The sequence below is a fragment of the Frieseomelitta varia genome, unplaced genomic scaffold (genome assembly GCF_011392965.1).
Source record: "Frieseomelitta varia isolate USP_RPSP 00005682 unplaced genomic scaffold, Fvar_1.2 scaffold_909, whole genome shotgun sequence".
Lineage (NCBI taxonomy): Eukaryota > Metazoa > Arthropoda > Insecta > Hymenoptera > Apidae > Frieseomelitta > Frieseomelitta varia.
Genome location: NW_025110711.1, coordinates 514,441 through 536,928, shown reverse-complemented (window position 1 = coordinate 536,928; position 22,488 = coordinate 514,441). Strand labels below are relative to the sequence as shown.

The 22,488-nt window shown below is 45.7% G+C and overlaps 2 protein-coding genes across 10 annotated transcripts in view; one reads left to right on the top strand and one right to left on the bottom strand.

Moving 5' to 3' along the window:
- LOC122537457 (cytosolic carboxypeptidase 1-like) overlaps nt 1-22,488 on the bottom strand; it is a 34,579-nt gene that overhangs the window by 2,863 nt on the left and 9,228 nt on the right. For all 8 annotated transcript variants that reach the window (XM_043670624.1, XM_043670627.1, XM_043670626.1 and 5 more), the window contains 11 exons: nt 22,149-22,260; nt 21,847-21,989; nt 21,629-21,773; nt 21,175-21,306; nt 20,890-21,033; nt 19,971-20,142; nt 19,408-19,474; nt 19,046-19,221; nt 18,111-18,696; nt 17,003-17,512; nt 16,614-16,792 (listed from right to left, as the gene is read on the bottom strand). In XM_043670624.1, the coding sequence (XP_043526559.1) occupies nt 16,614-16,792; nt 17,003-17,512; nt 18,111-18,696; nt 19,046-19,221; nt 19,408-19,474; nt 19,971-20,142; nt 20,890-21,033; nt 21,175-21,306; nt 21,629-21,773; nt 21,847-21,989; nt 22,149-22,260 (2,366 nt within the window). The remainder of the gene's footprint in view (nt 1-16,613; nt 16,793-17,002; nt 17,513-18,110; nt 18,697-19,045; nt 19,222-19,407; nt 19,475-19,970; nt 20,143-20,889; nt 21,034-21,174; nt 21,307-21,628; nt 21,774-21,846; nt 21,990-22,148; nt 22,261-22,488) is intronic.
- Nucleotides 9,585-16,553, top strand: LOC122537460. Of its 2 annotated transcripts, none has more exons than XM_043670639.1 (4): nt 9,585-9,742; nt 12,382-12,739; nt 13,444-13,599; nt 14,568-16,553. In XM_043670639.1, the coding sequence occupies exons 1-4, from the start codon at nt 9,697-9,699 to the stop codon at nt 15,262-15,264; spliced, it is 1,257 nt and encodes a 418-aa protein (XP_043526574.1). In that variant the 5' UTR covers nt 9,585-9,696; the 3' UTR covers nt 15,265-16,553. The 2 variants fall into 2 exon arrangements, with proteins under 2 accessions (XP_043526574.1, XP_043526575.1); XM_043670640.1 differs by having other exon boundaries at nt 13,444-13,606; nt 14,568-14,701.

The following is a 22,488-nucleotide window of genomic DNA, read 5'->3' as shown; positions in this document are numbered from 1 at the left end:
GGGACGTTTCCGGCGGCCGGAAGTCGGACCGGAGGAAGTGACGCCTCCGCGTCGCGCATAGCTAATAGTGGGGACCATCGCACCGTGGACCCGTGGACTTTACACAACTACGAGGCCGCCATTTCGCTTTTACCTATTATCCTGAGATTCTTTCAAGATATACACGATGCCGGATACCCGGTAATATCAAATACACTTCGGGTCGAGAGATCCAATATATCGAGACATGCTCCAATCTTCCTCGTCTAAGACTTCAACTCATTAGAAACTCAAACATTTAACTTGTTTGAATAATGATTTGCTGAAATTCATCGACGCGAAACCAGTTCGAATAGTACTGGAAGTGTAAGGTTCTTCTAACGTTTGCCAATTATTTGTTTCACGTTCGCGCGGTTAACCAACCGTTCCTTCCAAGAACCTGAACGCCTCCGTAAGAAGCGTAACACCATCATCATCGAGGGGAGCATTGACTGGCTGGGATAGGAATAATAATCGTCGGGTACCGGTCGTGGTTACAAAAAGTCGCTCACCGTGGGATTTAACAATCGCTACACGCGTAACCCGTGGACAAGAATCTTCGATCGTTCTTCCGATCAGGCAGACACGCCGGGCCACGTAACACGAACATTAGCAATTTGACGCCTCGTAATCGCTTCCGGTCTTTAAGGCGCTGTACAGAGTGCACGTGACAAGGAGGCCCAAGATAGCAACGTAACGATCGATATCTCTGCGTCGAGGCAGATGGCGAGGAATAATAAGAATAATGGGCAAACGATGACGATGCACCTGCGGATGATGTGTTACGCGAAGAAATGTTGTTCCGTCGCGCTCGTCCTCAGCCCCTGTTGTCCTCGTCGTCGCCGCGAGACAACGTTCAGGACATTCACACCGGCGGACATTCGCAGAAATCGTAGAAAAACAACAGTCATCGGGGATAATAGATTTCGTCCGGCGTGCGGGGACGAAAGAGCGGAGAGAAAAAGAGGCACGTCGGACGAAAAGAAAAAAAGAAAGAAAGAACCGACGCGTGTTAAAATGAAATCATCGCCAGGCGAACAGCGTCGGCTCGTCCGACGTTAAAAAAACCACGGAACTCTAATGGTTCTCGATCTCCTTGATTCCGTTATACTCGATCCTATTTCGAGGAATTCGAATTAGCGGAGGAAGAAGAAGAAGAAGAAGAAGAAGAAGCGCGGCCATTATCCCAGGTAGACTTCTTTCTTCTGGCTCTTTAATCGCTCTCTAATCATTATAAACACGTCGTTTCTTTGTCGATGGTAAATCGACCGTGCACCGGTTCCAGATTTAATTTCTCGTAATCGTAAACAGTGACTTCCTTCTGCAATCGCGTCTTTACTCCGTCCGAGGGAACAATGAGCGAATTAAGTACCTATGCATGAACAATTCGACGACAGGGACGAAACGAACAGAACGGAATGGCGCAACACGCGAGCGACAATGAAGCAATTGTACAACAAAACTTCGTCGCGGTTTTATTAGCCGGCCCGATGTAATGGGCAACGTCAGTTTGCTCGTGCTAGCGGCCGATGTCAATGACTTGAACGAAAGAGCCTTGACCGCGAACTTCTCTCGTCTTCTCAGAGATCCTGTACAAATTACACTTAACCGGCCGCTCGTCTCGGACCGGCTACGCGCGCGAGACTTTTCAAAGGCACCGCCGTCCACTCCGTACACCCGGTTTCGCAAAAATCCCGGGACGGATCACCAACGGCTCGTTGGATTACGATTAACGAGCACCGATCGCGCCATTTATCGTCATCGTTTGATCGATCGTAAATCAACGTCGTTTCGACTCAATTGTCGTGTTTCCGTTCGATCTCGCTGAGTCTTTGCTCTTCGCGCTCAAAAGTCTCGAAACACACTCGCGCGTTCCTCCCTCGAATCTCACGAGAAATCGGCGAACCGATATCGGCAATGATGTTACTGAATCGCATTGCCGATGCGGCACCGTGCAGCTGCGGGGTCTCGGGGATTACATCGAGAGTGGTTGTACGTGTTCTCTTTGGTTTCACTCTCGACCGAGCGAAACCGATTGCATATCGCGCTACCAACGGCGCAACGTCCAAGTGCGCGCGAATCGAGAGATTCGCAGGTGGTTAAAAAAGTATCCAGTTCTACGGGTTCTCATTTCTCTTTTTCTTCGTCGAACACAGGAGGAAATAATTTTTAACAGAACGATTCCCGTTGCGAATAATTTTTGCCTAGTCTATCGGTGAACGATCTGCGAACGATCTCGTTTATCGTAAAATACAGCCAGGACGATCACACTCGAGTGGCCCGAGAGTTGAGAGAGAAGCGAGACGAACGCGGGGGAAAGGAAAAGAAAAATTGGCGAATCGTTCTTGCAATCGTAAAGCGAAATCCTTGGGCACCTTGGGAACGGTCATTTCTTCGCCAGGTCGTCTTCCACGTATCACGCGTTTCTTCCGTGAACTTTACCACCACCAGCCTGTGCTGCCCGGCCATCCCCTCTATCTTTGTTCCATCGCTTCTCGCCCCGCGGTATTTTCTTCCCGAGGTTATCCCGGGGTTCGATCGTGTAACCGCGCGTTCCGAACTCCTTCTATCCCTCGCGAGAAATCTATTTCCTGCGTCGTTGAAACACAGCGTAGCCGTGAAACTGAAGCTCGAACGCAATTTCAAATCGCATACGCGATTTTTCTACAAATCGGCCGACGATCGAGCGACGAAACTTCTCCTTCGGTCGTTTACCCCCGGAGGAAAGAGTCGGCGATGAACACTCGTGTAACGAGATGAAGAGAGATTTGTGAACGAAAATGATAAGAATGTAGTAGCATAGAGAGAAGTCGACGTGTCAGCGGCGAATGTTAAATTTGTCGCGATGCATCGTCATTTAAACGTGCAAATTACCACCTGGTGCACGCACCTTGCCGCAGCTGCCGCTCGATTATCTCGAAACGCTTATCTCGGTACGTCGTTTCGCGCACGGCGTTTCGAGAGGAATACACGCAGGCAAACGATAGGAGCCAGCCAGTATCTTTATAGCGTCGCTGATACGAAAGGGACGTATGACGTTCGTTTCAGGATCCTCGCCGGCCGAAGCGAAGAGCCGAAGCGATCGCGCATTAGAATACTCGTGACCAGTCCCCGATTTGCATTCCTTCGCGAAACCAAGGCCTCTATCTCTCTTTCTCTATTCCTCTCTTGAATCTTCTTTTTTCTTTTTCTTTTTTGTTTCCTTTGCACACACGAGAGTCGAGAAAAGGGTGCGAGCATTCGCTGATGAATTCTCAGACTCGCTGACGGTTTCTTCTACGACCTGGCCGATCGTTTCTTCGAAGCTGATGCGGCAAAAGTAACCCTTTACGTTGGCGTCGGTTCCAACGTCCACGGGGAGGGGAACGAAACGGAGGAATGTCCGTGCAGCTTTTTACTACAGTCGCGATTCGTCGCGGTATGATGCTCGGCTGCGTGGGCCTCGTGAAATTCGCGTTTTCACAACGCATCGCGGATGAGTAGCCGCGTAAATATATTACGTATATTTAGCCTAAATGACGGGACTTGGACGTGGATTAATAAAATACCTGGATCGTGCTAGGTTATCGACACGTAGGGTCATCGTACGTAGAAAATGCGACTGGTTCTTAAGCACTTTCAGTTCCAGAAGAATCGCCACGATTTTCCCAGATATCGCGCAAAGAATTTCTCTGTTTCGATACCGATTTTTCGATTCGAAAACGTTTCAAACACCAAGGACGCGTGATCAGGAAATCACTCTCGACAGACAGATAGCCACGTCATCAACTCCCTCACTCCTGAATACGACGATACCACGACGAATATAATAAGAAATATTCGCCGTACGAGCTCGCGCGGCTAGTCCAATAAATTCCGAGATTTAATTTCGCCATTCCGCCGCCACGTGGAACGAATGTCTCTGCCCGCGAGACTCTGGGAATAGAATTCTCGCCTATCCGAATCGAGATTTAATTTAGAGGCCTGGCCGGCTGGTCCACAGGCATAATTCCCTGGAATCCTTCTCGGTAACTGCACGCAATACTGAGAAACTATATAACAGCCGGCTAAGTGGGACCGACGAGCGCCTCGAAATCGGTTAGAAAATAAGACGAGAGCTAACGGGCCACTAATGAAGCGAATCTTTGACAGGTGCCATCGAAGATGGGCCGTATACAATAACTGTCGTCGCTTTCTTTTTCTTTTGAACTCGTCGGTGTGATGTCACTGGATAGAGATTATTGACAAGTAACAAACTTGGCATTTGTTTGCCTGGATTACATTTAAATATATTTGTACTTAAATATACTTAACATTTATATTTATATATATTTTGAAACTGAGAAAATGTTGCAATTTGGGACAAAAAATTCTCGACATAGATGGCACGTCATTCCAGCGCAAGAGCTTAAACATCAGAACGAGAAATAATTTTAAAATAATCATCGTAAAGAGAACGTAAATTGAACTCGGCAGATCAATTATTGAACCATTCGAATTAAAACACCTGAAATTTTAACCTTGCGAGAAATCGTAAATCTATCCGCGAAACAGTTTGGTCAGTTATATTAAAACGACGGCGGCCAGGCTTGTTTCGAGAGCCGTTTGTAACCGCAAGCAGAAACAGAGTTCACGGTTTCAGGTTCTAGGTCAGGCCCGTGGTGCCCGGGGCACGTAACAACGGCAAGAACAGGGGACCAAGTAAAACGGTGGATAGCAAGAGGCGCGTTTAATGATCGTACGGTTGCCACGGCTGTTATTATCGTCCATTTCTCCGTTCTATCGGCGATCACATGCGCCGCGGGTCGTGATTCGCGATGGTGGTTTCATCGTGTAGGACCAACTGCGGGGACAGTTGTAGAGAGAGAAAGAGAGAGAAGGAGAAGACAGGAGGACAGACTGAAAGACCGCTGGTCCCGATACCGGAGATGATTTAGGAAACGCGACGGGGTTACGTGTCCCCAACGACGAGTTTCGCCGTTTCTTACGGCGATCCGCCGCACCGTGTAATCGCATTATATCCCGAGGAGCAACACCGTCTAAATATATATACACGCGACATTGTGCGCATAACAAGGCGTGGGTACGTAATCGATGAGCCGTGTACCAAAGATATCCTCGATAATCCGTAGCTCTCTCGCTGCGTTCTCAACCCTCTCTCGCTTGACGATGATCGAACTTCGTCTAATTCGTGAATAAAGGAAATTCTTTCGTTGCTATTTTAAACGAGAATTTTAACAATTCTCTCTCTCTCTCTCTCTCTCTCTCTCTCTGTCTTTCTCTCTGTGTATGAGAAAAATTGACAGAGCTTAAAGGGACAATTTAAGATAATGATTTTATTTACGACCAACTCTTGCTAACGTAAACGTTGAGAATACGAGATAGAAGGAACGATGCGCAGATTAGCTACGGTCTGATTCGACACGGCTCTAAAGGCACGAATCGAGAAAAAAGCGTGCAAGGACGCTCGACCTTTTCGCAACCAACCGAGTTGCCTAACCGCTTCGCGCGGATTTAATTGGATTCTCCAGGAAACGGAGAGAATCCTGGATATTAGGATTATCGTTCCGACTAATATTGCGCGCAAATCCACGCACGAAATTCGTAAAATAGACGCAAGAAAAAACCGTGGGTTTTTCTAATCGAAAACTTAGACAACTAGAAGAATATTCGCGAAACGAGCGTCTCACGTCGAACGACTTTGTACGTTTCAAGACGTCAGACACACGTCGATACCTCGACTAGCGGTAAGAGACAGGATGATGAGGATCACTGTCCTAGAAGTATCAAAAATGGAAGAATCGACGCCGTCGATGCCTTCAGGGCAGTATAGCTCCTGCGCGATCGTCTCGGACGTCGAGGCTATTCGCGGGCTAAAGCGGAGTTCGTTCCATGTCCGTGGAACGAACGAAGGAACGAAGGAACGAAAGAACGAAAGAACGAAGGAGAAAGGAAACCTCGGTAGAAAAGGGACGAGGGCCTGAGTAGAGGAAAAGAGAAGAGCTACTCTTCAGAGAGTGGAGAGAAAGATAGAAGGAACGAAGGGGCCTTACATAGCGATTGCTGGCAGGGCCTGAAATAGACCTCGAGAATCCCCTGTAGCATCTTCACCTCTCTTTCTTTGCCTCCTCCTTCACCACCACCACCGGCGCCTCTTTCTTATTCTCCTCCTGCTCATTCTCTTTCTATACTTCTTCTTCTTCTTCTCGTTCTTCTTCTCCCTCTTCTTCGTTCAACGTTAAGCGTCGCCTGCAGCTCTCGAGAGCCTCCCTTTTCTTTTGTTTTCGCAAAAAAGAAGAAAAAAGAAAAAGAAAAGAGAGAAAGACCAAGAGAAGTCCCTCGGCCTGGCTGTGAAAAGTTGTTCCTAGCGTCTCGTTCACGCAGATAGGGCGAACGCGACGGAGGAACGAAGACAAACGGGACGAAGAAGGTGGTGGAGGATCGCTTGTTTATCCAGGATCGAGCTTCTGCTTTCGTTTCACCCACCGATATATGGCCACAAACGGAGACCCCCGTAGGCATTTGCCGGACCTAAGTGCACTCCGCTGCGCTCTGCCGACTGCATTCCCATGGGAATACGTCGCTGCGAGTCCGACCTGTTAAACTGACCTGCGCCAATGTACCAGCGAAACGTGACCCACGCAAAGCTACGTGGTCCCCGGCATACTAGATTCGACTTCAGCCGCCTGTTTAGTCACAATCGCAGTCACACCAGCTCTTTTCCTCTTCCTTCGCGTGCCTTCCTTCACGAATACAGATATAAGCTCGCTCGCTAACAAACCACGTCATCGCAGTAAATTCGATTACCATCGAGAATTTAATTAAACGCGCCACGATCGGGAAACACCTCGTCATAATGAGAATCTATAATGAGAATAGCACGAGAGAGCTGAAAATAACCATCCCTGGATAATTTCTAATAATAAAGTATATTCTAAAGATAGAGAGCGTATAGAGGGGAATAGTTGCAGAAGGGATCTAAGAGTGAACGAGAGATATTTTAAGGGCCGGTTCAAGTCCTAACTACTCCCTCGCTTCAATTACGATCCGCTCCTATTTACGATCGACCTGACGTTACGGCCTCCGCTGTAATAAAGCACATACCACTTCGGCAATTTCGTTCCAAACGACGCTCTTCTACCTGACACGACCGTGTCGAATCTTTAAATAGATTATGCCCGGCTCGTTATGGAACGAACTGAAATCGACTCGCGTATCGGCGAACAACGCGCGAGATCGCGGGCGCTTTCGTGCGAGTGGAGGAAACGAGGAGAGAAGAACTCGACGACCGAAAGGGACTGAGGCGGGATACGCTTCGGATGTCACGCGAGTCCCTTTTTGCGGCGACTGGTCGCGCACCAGCCGTAACACCAAGAAATAACACGTCGCGTGTAATGATCATCGATCCGGCGATACCGCGGGATATCGAATTGATTGGACACGGCCTGAACAAAGACGAGGCGCGCGGAGCAGAAGCGCGAGAAGAGGAAAGGAGCCAAGAGCGAAAGGGGAAAGGAAGCAAGAGAAGAAAGAAAGAAATTCCGGGATAAAGTGAAGTGAATCTCGTCTCTCTCCGGTACCGATTGCATATCGTAATCGAAGTATAACTGGGTACCCTGGGTAGTACATCCAGTACGTTCGCAACGCGGGCGAAGCACGCGATACGTGCATGCAGAAGCGTGTGATCTCTCGTGCGAGAGAAGACGCGGTCAGAAATGAAGCCTACCTTGAGAGCCAAGAGACTTTTTGCCGAAGCGGTTGGTGGAACCGACGGTCGGGCAGTTGTGGATCCACAACGAAAGCAACGCCGGCAAGAAATTTCTCGACCAGACGAGATACTTCGAGAGGCTTCGCCTCGTGTTAAAGGGTTAATATCGGGTCCGGTGCATTAAGATGGGGCATCATTCTCGTAAAAGTGTCTCGAATGTCTCGTTCCTCGAACGTACCTACCGTGGCCATGGTATCGTAATGGTGAGAGAACGCGTAGATCGAAATAATTAACGTGTGGCGTTTGCGAAACGCGTGCGGACGCTTTTAAACTGGAACCCTCTATCTCCAGCACTGACCGTAGGTGCGCATTAAACTGGCGTAAAAATACTGGCAGCTGGATGTATTTAAACGATTGTAAAGCGATTATGCGTTTTTCAGACGTCGAAGATACCTCCCTTAATGGGAGGGGGAGAGGAGGAGAGAGACCGGTCAATGCCAGCGGTGAAAAAACTAAGCACGGAAAGATCCGAATAAGAATAAGAATAGACGGCGCCAAAGGCTTACAACAAGGGAACCGGTTCAAAACCTCCTGCGCCGATGTACACCGACTTTCATGGAGATTCTACCGAGTCATTTCGACCGTCGTGCGCGTACAATATATTGAACTCGTAATACCTGGCTCTGTGACTGCAACCAACGGTGTACCGACTCGATCGCGCAATTAGTATACTACGTCACACCGAATGTCGTTGACACGTATAGCTTACGATATGACAACTCGTGATAAACGTCGAGTCGAACGTTTCACGCTTCCCTGCGCAGCATCCGAGAGAGAAGAGCCAAGAGCACTTTCAACGAGAAGACGAAGTTGGTAATCGATTTCCAACGTTCTTGTCGCGAGTCGCGATTTACGTCCACCGATGCGATCGTCAACGTCGGCTCACGACAGATGGAAAACGGTGATTTTGAGGGATGGTATGCGCCGCGTTCTCGCGAGGCACGCTCAGAAATGAAGTCTACCTTGAGGCCTGCCACGATCGCTGTCTTTTTTTGCGCCAGTCCGCGTCGATACGATTCCATTCAGGACGATGAAGACCGTGAAGGGACGGCGAAGCGAAATTCCATCCACCGCGACCACCAACGTAAAACAAACTAAACGATGGAACAACGTTATTAATAGCGTGTACCGTGCACTCCAAATAGATCGGAGAGCGGAGTTCGACGACGAACCATCTTCTCGCCGACAACTTCGAGCCTCGCTCTCTGTTCCATTAGCAATTGGGCTCCACCGATTCTTGGAGGCTCTTCGATCTCGTTCGGATTCGTTCTTTGGCGTTTCGCGTACGCGTTAAAAGAAAGAAAAAAGAAGGAGAACAGTCGATAATCTTCAAGTCAAACAATATTCACCTACGATGAATCTTCGTTGTACAGAGAAAGAACGAAAGAGCGAGAGACGTTTCACCTTTGACACGTTGGTACGCTGTAAAGTTCGGCCGAGAGAGGAAAATTGGCGAAAGAACGAGCAAAGGAGAATAGGAGAACGCGACGATGCCGTGTCAACGAACGCACTGTATCATCCTCTCTAGCCTAACCATCCAGGCACCGACAATCCATTGTGACTCCTCACCTTTTCTTTTCTTTTTTTTCTTTTTTTTCTTTTTTCTGACCTCGTCACCTTGCAGATTTTTTGCGTGGCCAAGTCGATTACATTTCAGAGATCGTTTCGTATCCCCCGTCGACGTCTCAAGCTGTCCCGCTCCCTCTCGTGCCCGCTCGTTCCTTCGTGGACTCCGCTCGTCCTGCTCTAGGTTAGCCAGTGAATCATCTTCAACGACCCCCTCCTCTGGGATCCGGGCAGAAGACTCTTAAGGGGGCCCACAGCGCAGCGCGAGGCCAGTCCGAGAACGCGACCCTAACACTAACATCCGGTGTATTCCGAGAGTCGGAAACGGAAACGGCTGCTTGATCGATTAATCGACACACGCCACCATGAAGATCGCTCTGCTGCTGCTGCTCGTCGCGGCCTTCGCCTCAGGTTCGTACACATACACACACTCACACACACACACTCTCTCTCTCTCTCTTTCTTTCTCTCTTTCGATCTAATTTCCAGAGAATTTACTCTCTCGCGAGTCTGAAAGAATTTCGAATTCGAATTCGAGAGATAAGAGTGGCAATCATCCGGAAACTCCGGTTGGAATTCGTTCGGTACACGACGGATTGGCACGAAATTCGCGCCAAGTTGAAAACTTAAGTTCAAGATTTAGATTTCGAATATACCGAGCAATCCCAAGGATGATTCGTATCGGTTGGAACAACGCCAGCGATCTCGGCGGCCCGATCCGCGTCTCGATTCGTTTTACAAGTTTCTCTTTGTTCGTCCCTCGCTCTCCTCGGTCCTCGTATTCTCGTTTCCCCTCGGCGAAGACGTCGACTGACTCCGACACGTCCGGTGCATTCAAACGGCTGAAGAGGAAACTCGCGGTCGCTGATCACGCACCCGACGTTCAAGATCACTCGTCCGTCATTCTGACTCGTTTCCTCCGCGGCTCGTTATTCACGCTACGTTCGCGCGACGACTCTCTTGTGTTCAACGGATGGACAGCCAGTGCGTCCGGATTTTCATTAACGAGAAACTCTCCTTCCAATGGCTACGTCTGCTTACAGACGTCTGGTTACACTTTCAAGAATCTCTTTGTTTTTTAAACTGTTTGTTTCTTTCTTTTTCTCTCTGTCTCTCTCTCTCTCTCTCTCTCTCTCTCTCTCTCTCTCTCTCTTTTCTTCGATCGTTCTATTTCGAAATTTTGTTTCGTTCCAACAGTTTGGCCAGACACCAGCGTCGCGCAATATCGTTGTAATTCACGTTCGCGTTAATTGCGATACAAGCGGCGTTTAATTCGTGAATGAAATTGCGGCTTGCAGACGTCTAGCGGGCGTCTTCTTTCTAGAGAACACTCGGCGGCAGACATCTCAAGGTCTTCGGGTCGTTTACCACCACCTGTGCCGCCGGCTTCGCAGAGCATTTTTACGCGCAACTTACGCGCCATTTCCACTATTCTCGTCTAGAGTATCGTAACATTTCTCCGCGAAAGGTCACATTTTTTTCTTTTTCCCATCGAATATCGAATACGATCACGAATTACGACGTAGAATTTTATATTCTAGCAAGTACATTGAAAAAAATTATCAAGCTCTACGTTTGTCAGAGAATTTCAGTATATAACTCGAAGGCCATTTTTTGCGCGCAAAGGAAAAAGAGAACGAAGAGAGAATAGCTCGGACAGAGTTATTCGAGCGAAATTTCCAGTAACTTCGCGCCAGCCCCGCGGAAATTATTCGGTTGCCTAAACGAAACCGGTCATAATTTGTAAGTAAGTACAGTTAACCAAATAGACGTAGAAGGTCGATGAACTCGCACGGTACGTATCGTGTGAACACGCCACTTCTCACAAAGTACAGAGTCACTCGGTGAAGCTGGCTAAAACGAACAGCGTCGCTAATGTATATATATATATATATATACATCACGCACGCACGCACACGCGCGCACACACACACGCCAGAGAGGTAATAAATTAAAATCGCGATGGAAAATGATTTATAACGAGCGGCAGCGAACTGAGCTGAACCGAACACAATCGACCCGTTCGACGTGATGCTGCAAACTGATGCTGCAGTTTCTTTCTTTTTTTTTTTTTTAGCACGATCCGTATCGTAACGAACCTCACGAGGCTTAATTAACGGGAAGAGAAAGAAAGAAAGCGGGACACAATGGGAAACGGTGGATCTAGATTTCAATTTGAAATTCTGATAGGCTATAGAATTCGATGCGAATGGGAATGGGAATTCGTGAACATCGATCCATCGCGTAACTCAACGAATAAGAAAAATATTCATAGTTGTTGCCAGACGTAACGGTCCGAGCGACGACGCTAAAACGGAACACCCGGTAGATTAGAATTCACGGGATGATTTTTCCCGCGTCTTGGGGCTGCCATTTGTGGCCTGGTCGGAAGTCAATGGCGGCGACGTGCCTCGATGAGATAATACGAGGGCAAGAAAGGAGTTTCGTTTTTTATTTTCGTCAGATCGCTTTTGAAGCCGTTGAATTGATTCTTAAATAAACAGCGTAACATCGACACATAATTTTGAATTCATTTCAATAAATTCAATTCCATATAGGAATGCCGCGTGGAAACAATTGCTTTAACACATTGACAATCTGAATTATAATATTCTCGAACGATCGAGGTAAGAATAGTATCATCGACAAAGAAAATTTTGAGTAACACAGTATAAATTCTATGACACAGTATTCAACATTCCACGAATGAAAATGTAAGACATCTATAGATGTACATGTCTAGAAATGCCTTTATTTTATTAAACATAATATATACCAAAATAAAAATTCTGTTGTAGTGGGCATTTGAACGAATGAAAATATAAGACATCTGTAGATGTACATGTTTAGAAATGCCTTTATTTCAAACATAATTAAATTTTCCATTCCACAGGCAAAGCGTATAAATTTCGATAATAAACATATTAAGAATATAAATTGTAAAAGATTCTATCTGCATTTAGTAAGCAGAAATTTTCATATTTCTTCTTCGATATTGACCGGAGCACGGATCATAATTTAATGACGAATTGAACGAAACGAATTTACAGCTCAAAGAATCACGACGATTCAGCTAGACGGCGTGCAATACTTCGTGTCAAGGATGAATCCCTACAGTCCGGAGCTGAACTACTTCCTGGCCTATCAGTACTGTCGTTCGCTTGGCTTGCAGTTGGCCTCTTTCGAGACCAAGGAAAAAGCCGACACGATGACGCAGTACTTGAAAAACGCCGGCTACGTTAAATACGACTTCTGGACATCCGGTAACAAGTTGGGCACGGACATGTTCCTGTGGATGAGCACCGGTCTTCCGTTCAATGCCACCTTCGACTACATGCTGAGGCGACCTGGCAACAGACCTGCCGACGTTCCACCCGGTACCGAACCTCAACGAGTGGCACGCGAAAGGTAATCGCTAACCTGCACCAGTTAAAACTTCCACCAAAATCAATCCATAGATTACTTTGTAACAACCTTTGGAATTAAGAACCTTATCCTGCAACCTTTCGCGATAATAGATTGGAACGGTGTAATATAATTCTTTGTTTGGGGAAGAATTCCACGGACAGAGAGAAGCAGACGTCGCTATGAAATTAAGGACTCTGTAACCTGTCGGGATAATACCAAACTGGATCTTCCATCTTTATAACAATTATAATATAAACAAAAAAAAAAAACACATACACAGAAATTTCATTAAGACAAAATATGAAAATTACCACGCTCTGTAAAACTCTAATAATTTCCGAGGTAATGTAAAAACGGATCGAAGCAAAATCGACTTGCGATGATTCTTCGTTTAAAAAGTACCATCAGAACCGGAAATCCTTCGCGTTTACAAAAGAAAGGAAACACGTAGCGTCACGTATTTAATATACCATAAGTAAAAGAACCAGGCAAGTAGAAGCGCATGTAACGAAGGCTTCTTTTCCTTTTCTCTCGTCAACGAAGACAATAGGTCGAAGATCGTTCCGCCGTCACGAACGATAATTATCGACCGCGTCCCTTCCGTGGCGTGCGTGTGCCTCTACCCGGAAACGCGTGCACCGAATCGGTAAACGGCCGGCAACGGGGATGATTTAAATTCTAATCCGGAACTTGCTCGGTTTCAGCGGCGACAGCGGCAGCGCGGACGGATGCGTGGCGATGGCGGCACCGACGTTAGCCTGGGAGGCTCAGGATTGCACCTTGGTTAAGGACTTCATCTGCGAGCAAACGAGATGCTACTACTACAACTACGGCAGCATTCCAGTCTCTGCGACTCAGGGGTAAGAGGTGAGATAATACTTGTCACAAAAACATACACGAAACCGCCGGGAATGACAGAGAAAGAGAGAGAGAGAGAGAGAGAGAGAGAGAGAGAGAGAGAATGAGACAGGCTATCACTTGTGTAGTTAAAGGTGAATCTTGATGGCGCACGGACAAAAAAATAAGTGGGAGGTGGGACAGAGATAAGATAACAAGAACGCTGGAAGAGATAATTGGCGACATGATTCTCGTAGCCGTGTATTTACGCCGGGGGGTTGATGGTGGTTTTCCAAGCGACTCGCGAACAATTTTACGACCACGACGAGGTCCCTTCGTATGCAAATTAATCGGGCGAACGCGGCCTCCGATGCGAATGCGTTTAACGTTAATTGCAGACAAGACTTCTTTGTCTCGTGCGTTAATTAAATTGGTGGTCGTAGCAAGCCACGATGGCTTAACGAGTCGATGAAGTTTTTTTCTCCGTGCAGAATAATGCAAACTGATGAAAAACGCTTTGGTGGATAATGTAGAACTGAGTAATTGATAAGATATGGTACTTGGGAAACTGTTCGACATTCTTTGCTGTCGTTCGAACGTAAACTGCTTATCGAAAACACGAGAACACAGCTTCTTTATAATTAATAACACAGTCTCTCGCTTCTCGCAAACGTCAAATACACGACACACACATACATACATATATTTCAAATGTGAAAAAGCGTGGACACTACTGACTAGATATCGACACCATTGAAATTTATGAATCTCAAACTATCTGCTCTGAATATTATTCTTAGCCAGCAGTAGTAGTGTCAGACGTTTTTCACATACTTCTCATGACTTTAACGCCATAACGAAATAATATGTACTAACATAACTGTACACAACTGTCACAGTTGTTTCTATTTTAAATAACAATCCTCTCTAAATCTCTTCGCTTTGTCGAGACGACAACGCTCCCCTGAAAGCAGATCTGCGCGATTTCCAGAAATCGCAGACCGTACATAACAACCACATCGGCGCCAGCCAGCGACGACCAAATCGACGAGCACGAGGAAAGCAACACCGGCAAGAACGACGAGCAGAATCAGGGCAGCATCGACGAGAAATTAACACCGGAGGAAGAGGAGAGCTCTGTCGATGGAAAATCACCTGAAGACCCGGTCGTCAGCAGGCTGATTACCACGGCCGTTCCCGCATCTGACAAGCAACCGTCCACGTCCTCGCCAGTCGTCATCGAGGATCACGAACAACCTGCCAACGTCGAACTCGACAACGCAAGGCCCGATCATCTTCCTGACATCACGAGCCTCTTCACCGACCCACCAGGCCCACAGGCGCGAAAAGACAACGTGTTCGAGGGCCTTCAGACTCGCGAGGTTCATCGTTCCTCTCTACGCTCCGCCTCCGACATGAAGGTCGAGCATCGAGAGTCACCGGACTATTTCGAGGTCCACGGCGAAACCGAGTCGCCGAACAACGGTCTGGAAGACGCTCACACGATCGGACCGTACGACAGCGTGCAAGATTACTACGTGAACGACCAGCCGGAGGCGGGCGAGTCGTCGATGATGAAGGACCAGGACGACGACAGCAGCACGATCCTGCCAGAAGCGGAACCGGCCTACAGGTACAACATCAAAGTGCGCACCAACGGCAAAGTATTAGACCCTCCGTCCAAGTAACGCTTTACAATTTAGGCATCGCGTTTGTTCGTTTTGATAAGTGAAAGAGAGAGCATGGGAGATACTCGAGGAACTAGATGTATTTTTTAATACGTTATTGTACGTTATTGTTTAATGTGTAAAACGCCGCGGAGACATCGGACTGCGTCGCGAGCGATCCCATCGCGGCCACGCGATCGGGCCGCTCGTCGCCATTTCATCGCTCATCCATTCGTTTCGATATCAAATGAAAGAAATTCCCAAGTCAGTGCTCGTCGGACTCTTTCCACGCCGTTCACGATCGTCGGGGCTCTTTAGATCGACAGAAGGAAGACATTTTTTCTTTTCCTTTTTTTTTAGATCGAGTCTCTCGTTTCACACGGAGACGTCGATGTGTCTTTATATTTCGGACGAGGTTTCGAAAACGTTCGGTCTGCAACGTTCAAAGTTCCAATTTAACTTTATTAGAAATTATCAAAACGATTTGCTCAAAACACACTTGGAAGTGAGTCTTTTCCTTCTGGCGTCGATCCTCGACGATAGCCGACGTCGTTCTCGCAAGGGCATTCACTCCACCGATCGCATCGACAGTGGCACCGGCGGACATGTCGCATCCGCGCGACCTGATCGGGTCTCGATTCTTCTCTATCTCTTCAGCAGTCTCTTTTTTCTTTTTTTTTTTTTTGTATCAGAGCACGTATCCAGTTAAGCGCTATTTGTCTCTCTTAGATAGTAGATGATAATAAACGCGAACGTGAGGACTCATCTGCGTGGGATCTCAGGCATTAAGCTAGTACAGGAGGAAACGCACGGTGAAGCTGCATTATCGTTGTTCTTATGGCTAACCGAATCATCATTGGTGTAGGGTTGGGAGTCTGCCAGTGCCACGAATCTTCATGCATACCGATGTATCTTTAGCTAACGTTATTCGTACGTCTGCAAGATGAAACGTTTCGTAGAGACCGGCCGATTTCGCCCAGATTTTCACCTCGATGTCGTTTCACATCGTCAACCTTAATTTTTACATTTCACGGGGAAGTTAAAGCAGAGAGTTCGAGCAATCTCCAGGAATGCTAAAAATGTTACTCGAGGTCTACCATACGCGCGAATCGCAACGTTTCCGTCATCCAGACGTATGACAATCGGCATACGCGTAGATCCAACATTCACGAAATAATTTCTCCAACTGCCACGATGATAAATCATCGACGCATGGATCATGAATATCACTGCATAAACACGGCGCGAATGTGCAAAACTTTGTGTAATTGAATATTTTAATAAAGGTACGAAACACATTCATTCAGGTATCGAGTCCGATCTTTTCTGTCATCCTTTAAGAACAAGTATCGTCGTGGAGGATCACTTACCAACCGTTTACCACACCCTCGATGTTCAGCATTGGCACTATTTTGAATACATAATCGTCTCGTAAACCGGCTACGTAAGGGTTGCTGCTCAACAGCGCCTCCAATGTACCATCCATCACCCACGAAGCATTGCTCTCACCCGGATGAACCCTCGATGTCAGAAATATCACTTTACGGTTCTGAAAAAGAAGAGAAACCTATTAAATTTAGTTCCATCGATTGAGGAATAATTTATTCTCCATCGTTCTGAATTCTGTCAAAAGGTTAACATTCCCACGTAATAAAATCAACTCCGTTTATTTTCCGCCATCCCAAAAGAAACCTTCTTCTCAGTTATCAACACGTTGCATGCACACATTTTTTTTTTTTTCTCTTGGGAACTCTCTCACCTGTATAGGATTGCTCTTCGAATCTAAGGACGTAATAGTCAACAGAGGATTGTTATTCCCATTCAACGTTTCGCAAAGTGTCTCCGCTCTGAAGTATGTGTTCGGGGGGACCCTCCTGGTCCACTTCCAGATGTTCGTCATTAACAGGCTGTACGTGTAAGGGAAGTGATACGCCAGGTAGCAAACGTCGTGCGCGTGAGGAAACGTGACAGTGAACGAAGTGGTCAGATAATTCTTCCCTTTGGTCGGCCGTTGATAACAATTTCGATAGTAGCAGATGTCAGCGCCCGTTCTCACCCAGCCGGGCCTGCCCAAATGAGCCTCCATCACGCTGAAGAGAATCGGTTTCATACCAAAGTTGAACTGCGAGTTTGCCTTCTCGCAGTTGATGATGTTGAACGTGTACGGCAGGTTTGCCTCCATGTTCGACACCTCGAAATAGAACCACTGGTGCCTGGAACCGCTGTTCACGTCCGGCGTCAAGATCAGATCGTACTCTCTCAGGCCTATCTGCAAGGAAGCGGATTGGAAAGAAACGATGCGGATTCGCCGCGAAGGAAAAACCGACGGAAGCATCGCTTTTCTTGGTAAATTAACCCTCATGTGGATCATTGCATTTTAAACTAACGATATCCATATCAATTTTTCATCGTTATTCGAAAACTTGCCTTTCATTATGTTTTTTTCTGTTCACCGATTTAGTATAGATTAAATACAAGCTGCAATTATTAGATATTAGAAATTAGCATTAGAAATCCACTTAAGGATTTAAATATACACACCCTCGGCCATACCACATGTTAGGATATCCATTCGTTATATTTATTGGAAAATTTCAAAATTTTATCGCAAGATATAAATACTTGTGTTTGAAAGTTTATCTTAGGATAGGTTCTATTTTTTAATTATAATTCCCATGAGAATCTCCGGTCTAGTAATCAATTCGAAAAATTATTTCGTATAAATGAATGTGTTCAAAAGACGAAAGAAGGTGGTTCAGAAAACGAATTTGTATCAAACGCAACAAGTATTCTAATGTCCCACCGATGGCCACACACAGCGTTACGTGAATTGTCGCTATATATTATGAAATATTCATAGAGTTTACCTGAATAACTTTCCTCAGGTTCCCGCTCTCGAATCGAGACTCGAAGTGCAGCTGTTTCGTGTCGGAGCAACGTTTGCCTATTCTGTTCTCATCCCTGTTGCACAAATGATCATCAACCGAGGTTTGCTCGTCACCGTTACCGGAGGCCACAGCGTCGAGATCGTAGACCACTTCTTGAACCAGGGTGCTACCATGAAGACCTCGTTCCACGCATGTGAGAAGCTTCGATCGACAGATCTTCCTGTCCTTGTTGTTCAAAGGCTCGTCCTTACCAAGGCCATCGCCACCGATCAAATCCGGGTAAGCCACCTTCACGAAACCGATCACGCTTTTCACTCTGCTCGCTATCACGCAGTATGCCTGTTGATCCGTCAAGCTCGAACACATGTTGCCAAAGATTTTGATCGCCGTGTCGTTATTCGTTGTTTGACTCCTTGCCGGCCCATCTTTTATTGGATCCTTCGCGAACGTTTTCGTCTTGTTACCGGACACTTTCGTGTCCGTCGTATCGGTTAACTTTTCAGTCGAACACTTTGCCGTGGATACTTGGCTCTGTTGGTTGAACTCTTTGAAGAAAACGTTGTATCTGGACGCAGTGAGAGGCAGAGAAATTCATTAAGCTTCTTTCTTAATTTCTCTCGCGAACGAATACTTTCGTACTAGTTGACAATTTATCCAGTATAATTAAAAATAAGTGAAACGTATGGAAATATAGCGAGATATACAGAAAGGACGTTTCAAAAGAAAGTTTTTGACTGAGTTATATAACTGGCAAGAGAAACGAAGAGAATAGACCAGTGGCTTTGGTATTCACATTAGTATCAACTTTCTTTTGTCCGTCACTGTATACATGAGAAACAATGTCACGATGCCGCCGTGGCAAAGATTTAATCTCTAAAAGTAGGTTCTCTGTGAAAAATACACCGTTGACGTACTCGGTTAAGTCCTCCTCCGATCGTTGCGAAGTGAACACACCAGCAAAGAACTTGCTCTCGTCCACTTCGTCGGCTGCGTTCATAGTTTTCACATTTGTCCTTGAATTCTGGCTTTCTTCTTCGTCCCCGGAATCAAGGTCGCTGTACAGTCTTCCAAGAGAAGCCACGCTACAGGCCTGCATAGAGACGTTTTCATTCGTCGAAGATTACTGACTGCTCGTTAACGTTTTTTGGTACTTAACACGTTTGACCTGAGAAAGTCCTCAAAAACAATTCCCATGTCAACTCGCGTTACAAAATGTTTTATGATCCCATTACGTTTCACCATTCATTGCATCACTCTGCCCGACAAAAATACACACCTGACTGTCGATGTCGCTGCCGCTCTCGGCGCTGTTCGGCCTCACATTCGCTTCAGGCAGCACGAATCTACAAAAGATACCGTGATTTAAGTGATTGTTTATTTAATGTAATCAAAGGTAACTACACTGGAGGATACCATAATGGAGGCAAAAATACAGAACGTTATCAGAAATATTCAAATTAAGTATAAAATATAAGTATACATTGATAAAGTATGGTAAAGAGACAAAAAAATTGAGAAAATAGATGCTTAATCTTAGCAATTTTTTTCAGAAAACTCCAATTATTATTCTAATATTATATATTCTTGAACACGCCCGATTGTTGAGACAGACAACAGACTTCGCAAGCAACATTACATAATACTTCAACAAGTAAGAAAATGTGTCTCAAGGACTTGAAGGAATTAATTAATTAACATTTCGAAATTCGAATCAACTGAAGATTACAATCCCTGTTTCTTGTTCTATTAATCGTTGGCCCAAGTGGAAAAGATAAACTACCGTTGCTAAAAATCGATTCAATTCGATCGATTTCTAGCGACCTCGAGCGTTTCGTTCACCTTGCCGGCGACATTTCGGGCACTGGCAGCTCCTTTTTCTCCAGACATTGATTGATTATCCCGCATATACGCGACAGCAACGAATCGTATGCCTTATCCTCTGGACAGTAGTTGCAGAACCGGTACAGTAGTTGCAGACCATTGTTCGTCTTGATAGCCTTCCGGCCGGCTTCTGAAACGAAGAAAAAGAAGTCCTAGCGTGTAATGGCGACGTAAAACTGCCGCCGGTGGATATAGTCGCGGATATAAATTTGCATGCACCATCCTCCAGCAACAAATGGCAATAGGTCGTCAAAAAAGATAACTAGAGTTGCTCGATCCTCTGAGCAATCAGGCAACTAACCGATTCAAAAAAAAATAATTGCGCAAGAAAAGTCTATGCATGGTGAAAATCCATTACTATGAGCTCTCGATTTCTACAAACTTTTAGTTAATAATTGACTGGGGGGATAAAACTTCAGTACAATGCATTCGTAAGAAAAACAAGTATCGTTCCTATTAATCCTTAGACGTATCGTTGTCTAATTTTTTAATTTTATTACCAATATATCAAGGAGAATAATTAAAATTTTAATAGCACAAATTAGAGTTTACAGTCAATTTTATTGTTCATTAATTATAGTTAATTTTGTATTAGAGCCCATAAAGGCAAGTATCCATGGCAATATCACTAATTATCTGAACTACTATCATATGAATATAAATTATACGATCTACTTTGTCATGCAATGAATTCCATAATAAATCAAAATCAATTTCTCGATTTTATTCAGGAGTAATCGAAAAGCGCGACATCAACGAGCAAAGGTGAATCGTGAATCGGAAACAACACGCAAGTTTTACACCCTCGCAGAGTCAACTTCCGGCCGGGTGTTATCGCAATTTGCAACGCTGAAAGGTCGACGCTGAATAAACTCACTTATGACGCATAAGTGCTGCAACGTGATCAAAGCGCAGTTGCAAATCTTCAGTCGCATCGGGCCGTCGAATCGTTCCCATCTTTCGAAGATCCTCATCAACAGATGCACCAGGCCCACTTTCACGAATTTCGTGCAACAAAGTTCTGCAAAACGAAAACGCACACGCACGCTCGTGTAAGTAAGTTGTATACTCGTTTAATTTACCCGGCTAATTGCTAAAGTTCGATTCGCTGATGGGATCGGCTCGCGCGTCGCTAACGATAAACGAAAATAGGCCTACGTACTGCTCGTTGTGAAATATTTAAAACACTCTAGCAGCAGTCGGAGTTTCAGGTGTGGCATGTAACCGACGCACACGAACGTAATCTCCAGCGTGCTGGCGATCCCGTCCTTCACCAATACTTGAAGAGAGAATGCTGAAAACGCGGCGGACTTAAACAGCTATAAAACATGAAACGAGGTTTGCGAGGTTGTAGGTATTTCTCTATAGTAACAGGCGTTTCTATATTTTTTTTTTATGCTTCCTGCGTACGTGTATTTTCAAATATTATAATATCAAACATTTAAAATAGATGTTTTTAGAGTTTCGGTGTAGGAAATTAACATTACCAGATGCAAAATATATTTAACGTCTACGTGAGTTTAATAAAAAAAAAAAAAAAGAAATAGTTAATTACATAGAAATATCTATAACCTCTTGGCTATAAAAAAAATATCTCGAGACGATGTAGTACTCACAGTTTCTGGCGAGACACTTGATGATCAACAACAACGGCAAGAGAGTCTTGCTGTTGTTGTAATGTTGTTTCAACAGCGTATGGAACACTTTTATGGTATTAAGCATCTTCATTTTTGACACGAATTTCTGGTCCCTTTGGGCTATCTGCGATGTTTGGTGATAAATTGGCAAAATTTATGTCAAACGGAATTGTAAGGGAAACGACCGATTGTCTCACCTGTCCCAAAAGCCAAAGCACCTCCTGCGTGAGGACTTCGCTCGAAATACTGTCCGCGTGCTGCAGGTTCACTAAGAGCTTAACTAAAACTTGCGTGATTCCTAGATTGATCAGCTGCATCACCGCCATTCGGCTGCTGGATCCTGCAAAAGACAGCCAATTATCATTTCGATCGATCATGTACACCTTCGACAGCAACGACGATTTCGATTCTTCTCGAACTCGGTAGAAATCTCTACGATTCTGCGGAAGCAACTGACTTGACCAACTTGTAACTCGGCAGGTTAGAAATTTGCAATTACTTGTGGCACTTTTGTTCTTGTTCCCTTTGGTCTTCCCCCTCGCGACACGGGGTGATATGCATTCGTGTAGTATGCTGGCGATACTGCAGTTTATCACGTGATCCTTGCAATTCTGCGAACAAACGAACCTCACAGTTCCTCCTCGTATGCATTTAATGCATCTCGGGTCGCCGTAATTGTCAAAAGGGAACGCGATCGAGAGATATCCAACGCGCGGGAAAGGCCACGGAGATAATTAACCGCGCGAATGCGTGCGTGCAACACTTAACAGAAAATAGAACGAACGGATTTCCAGTTTTGCATGCAGCAGGAAGCTCTGTCGACAAGTCAGACAATGGGG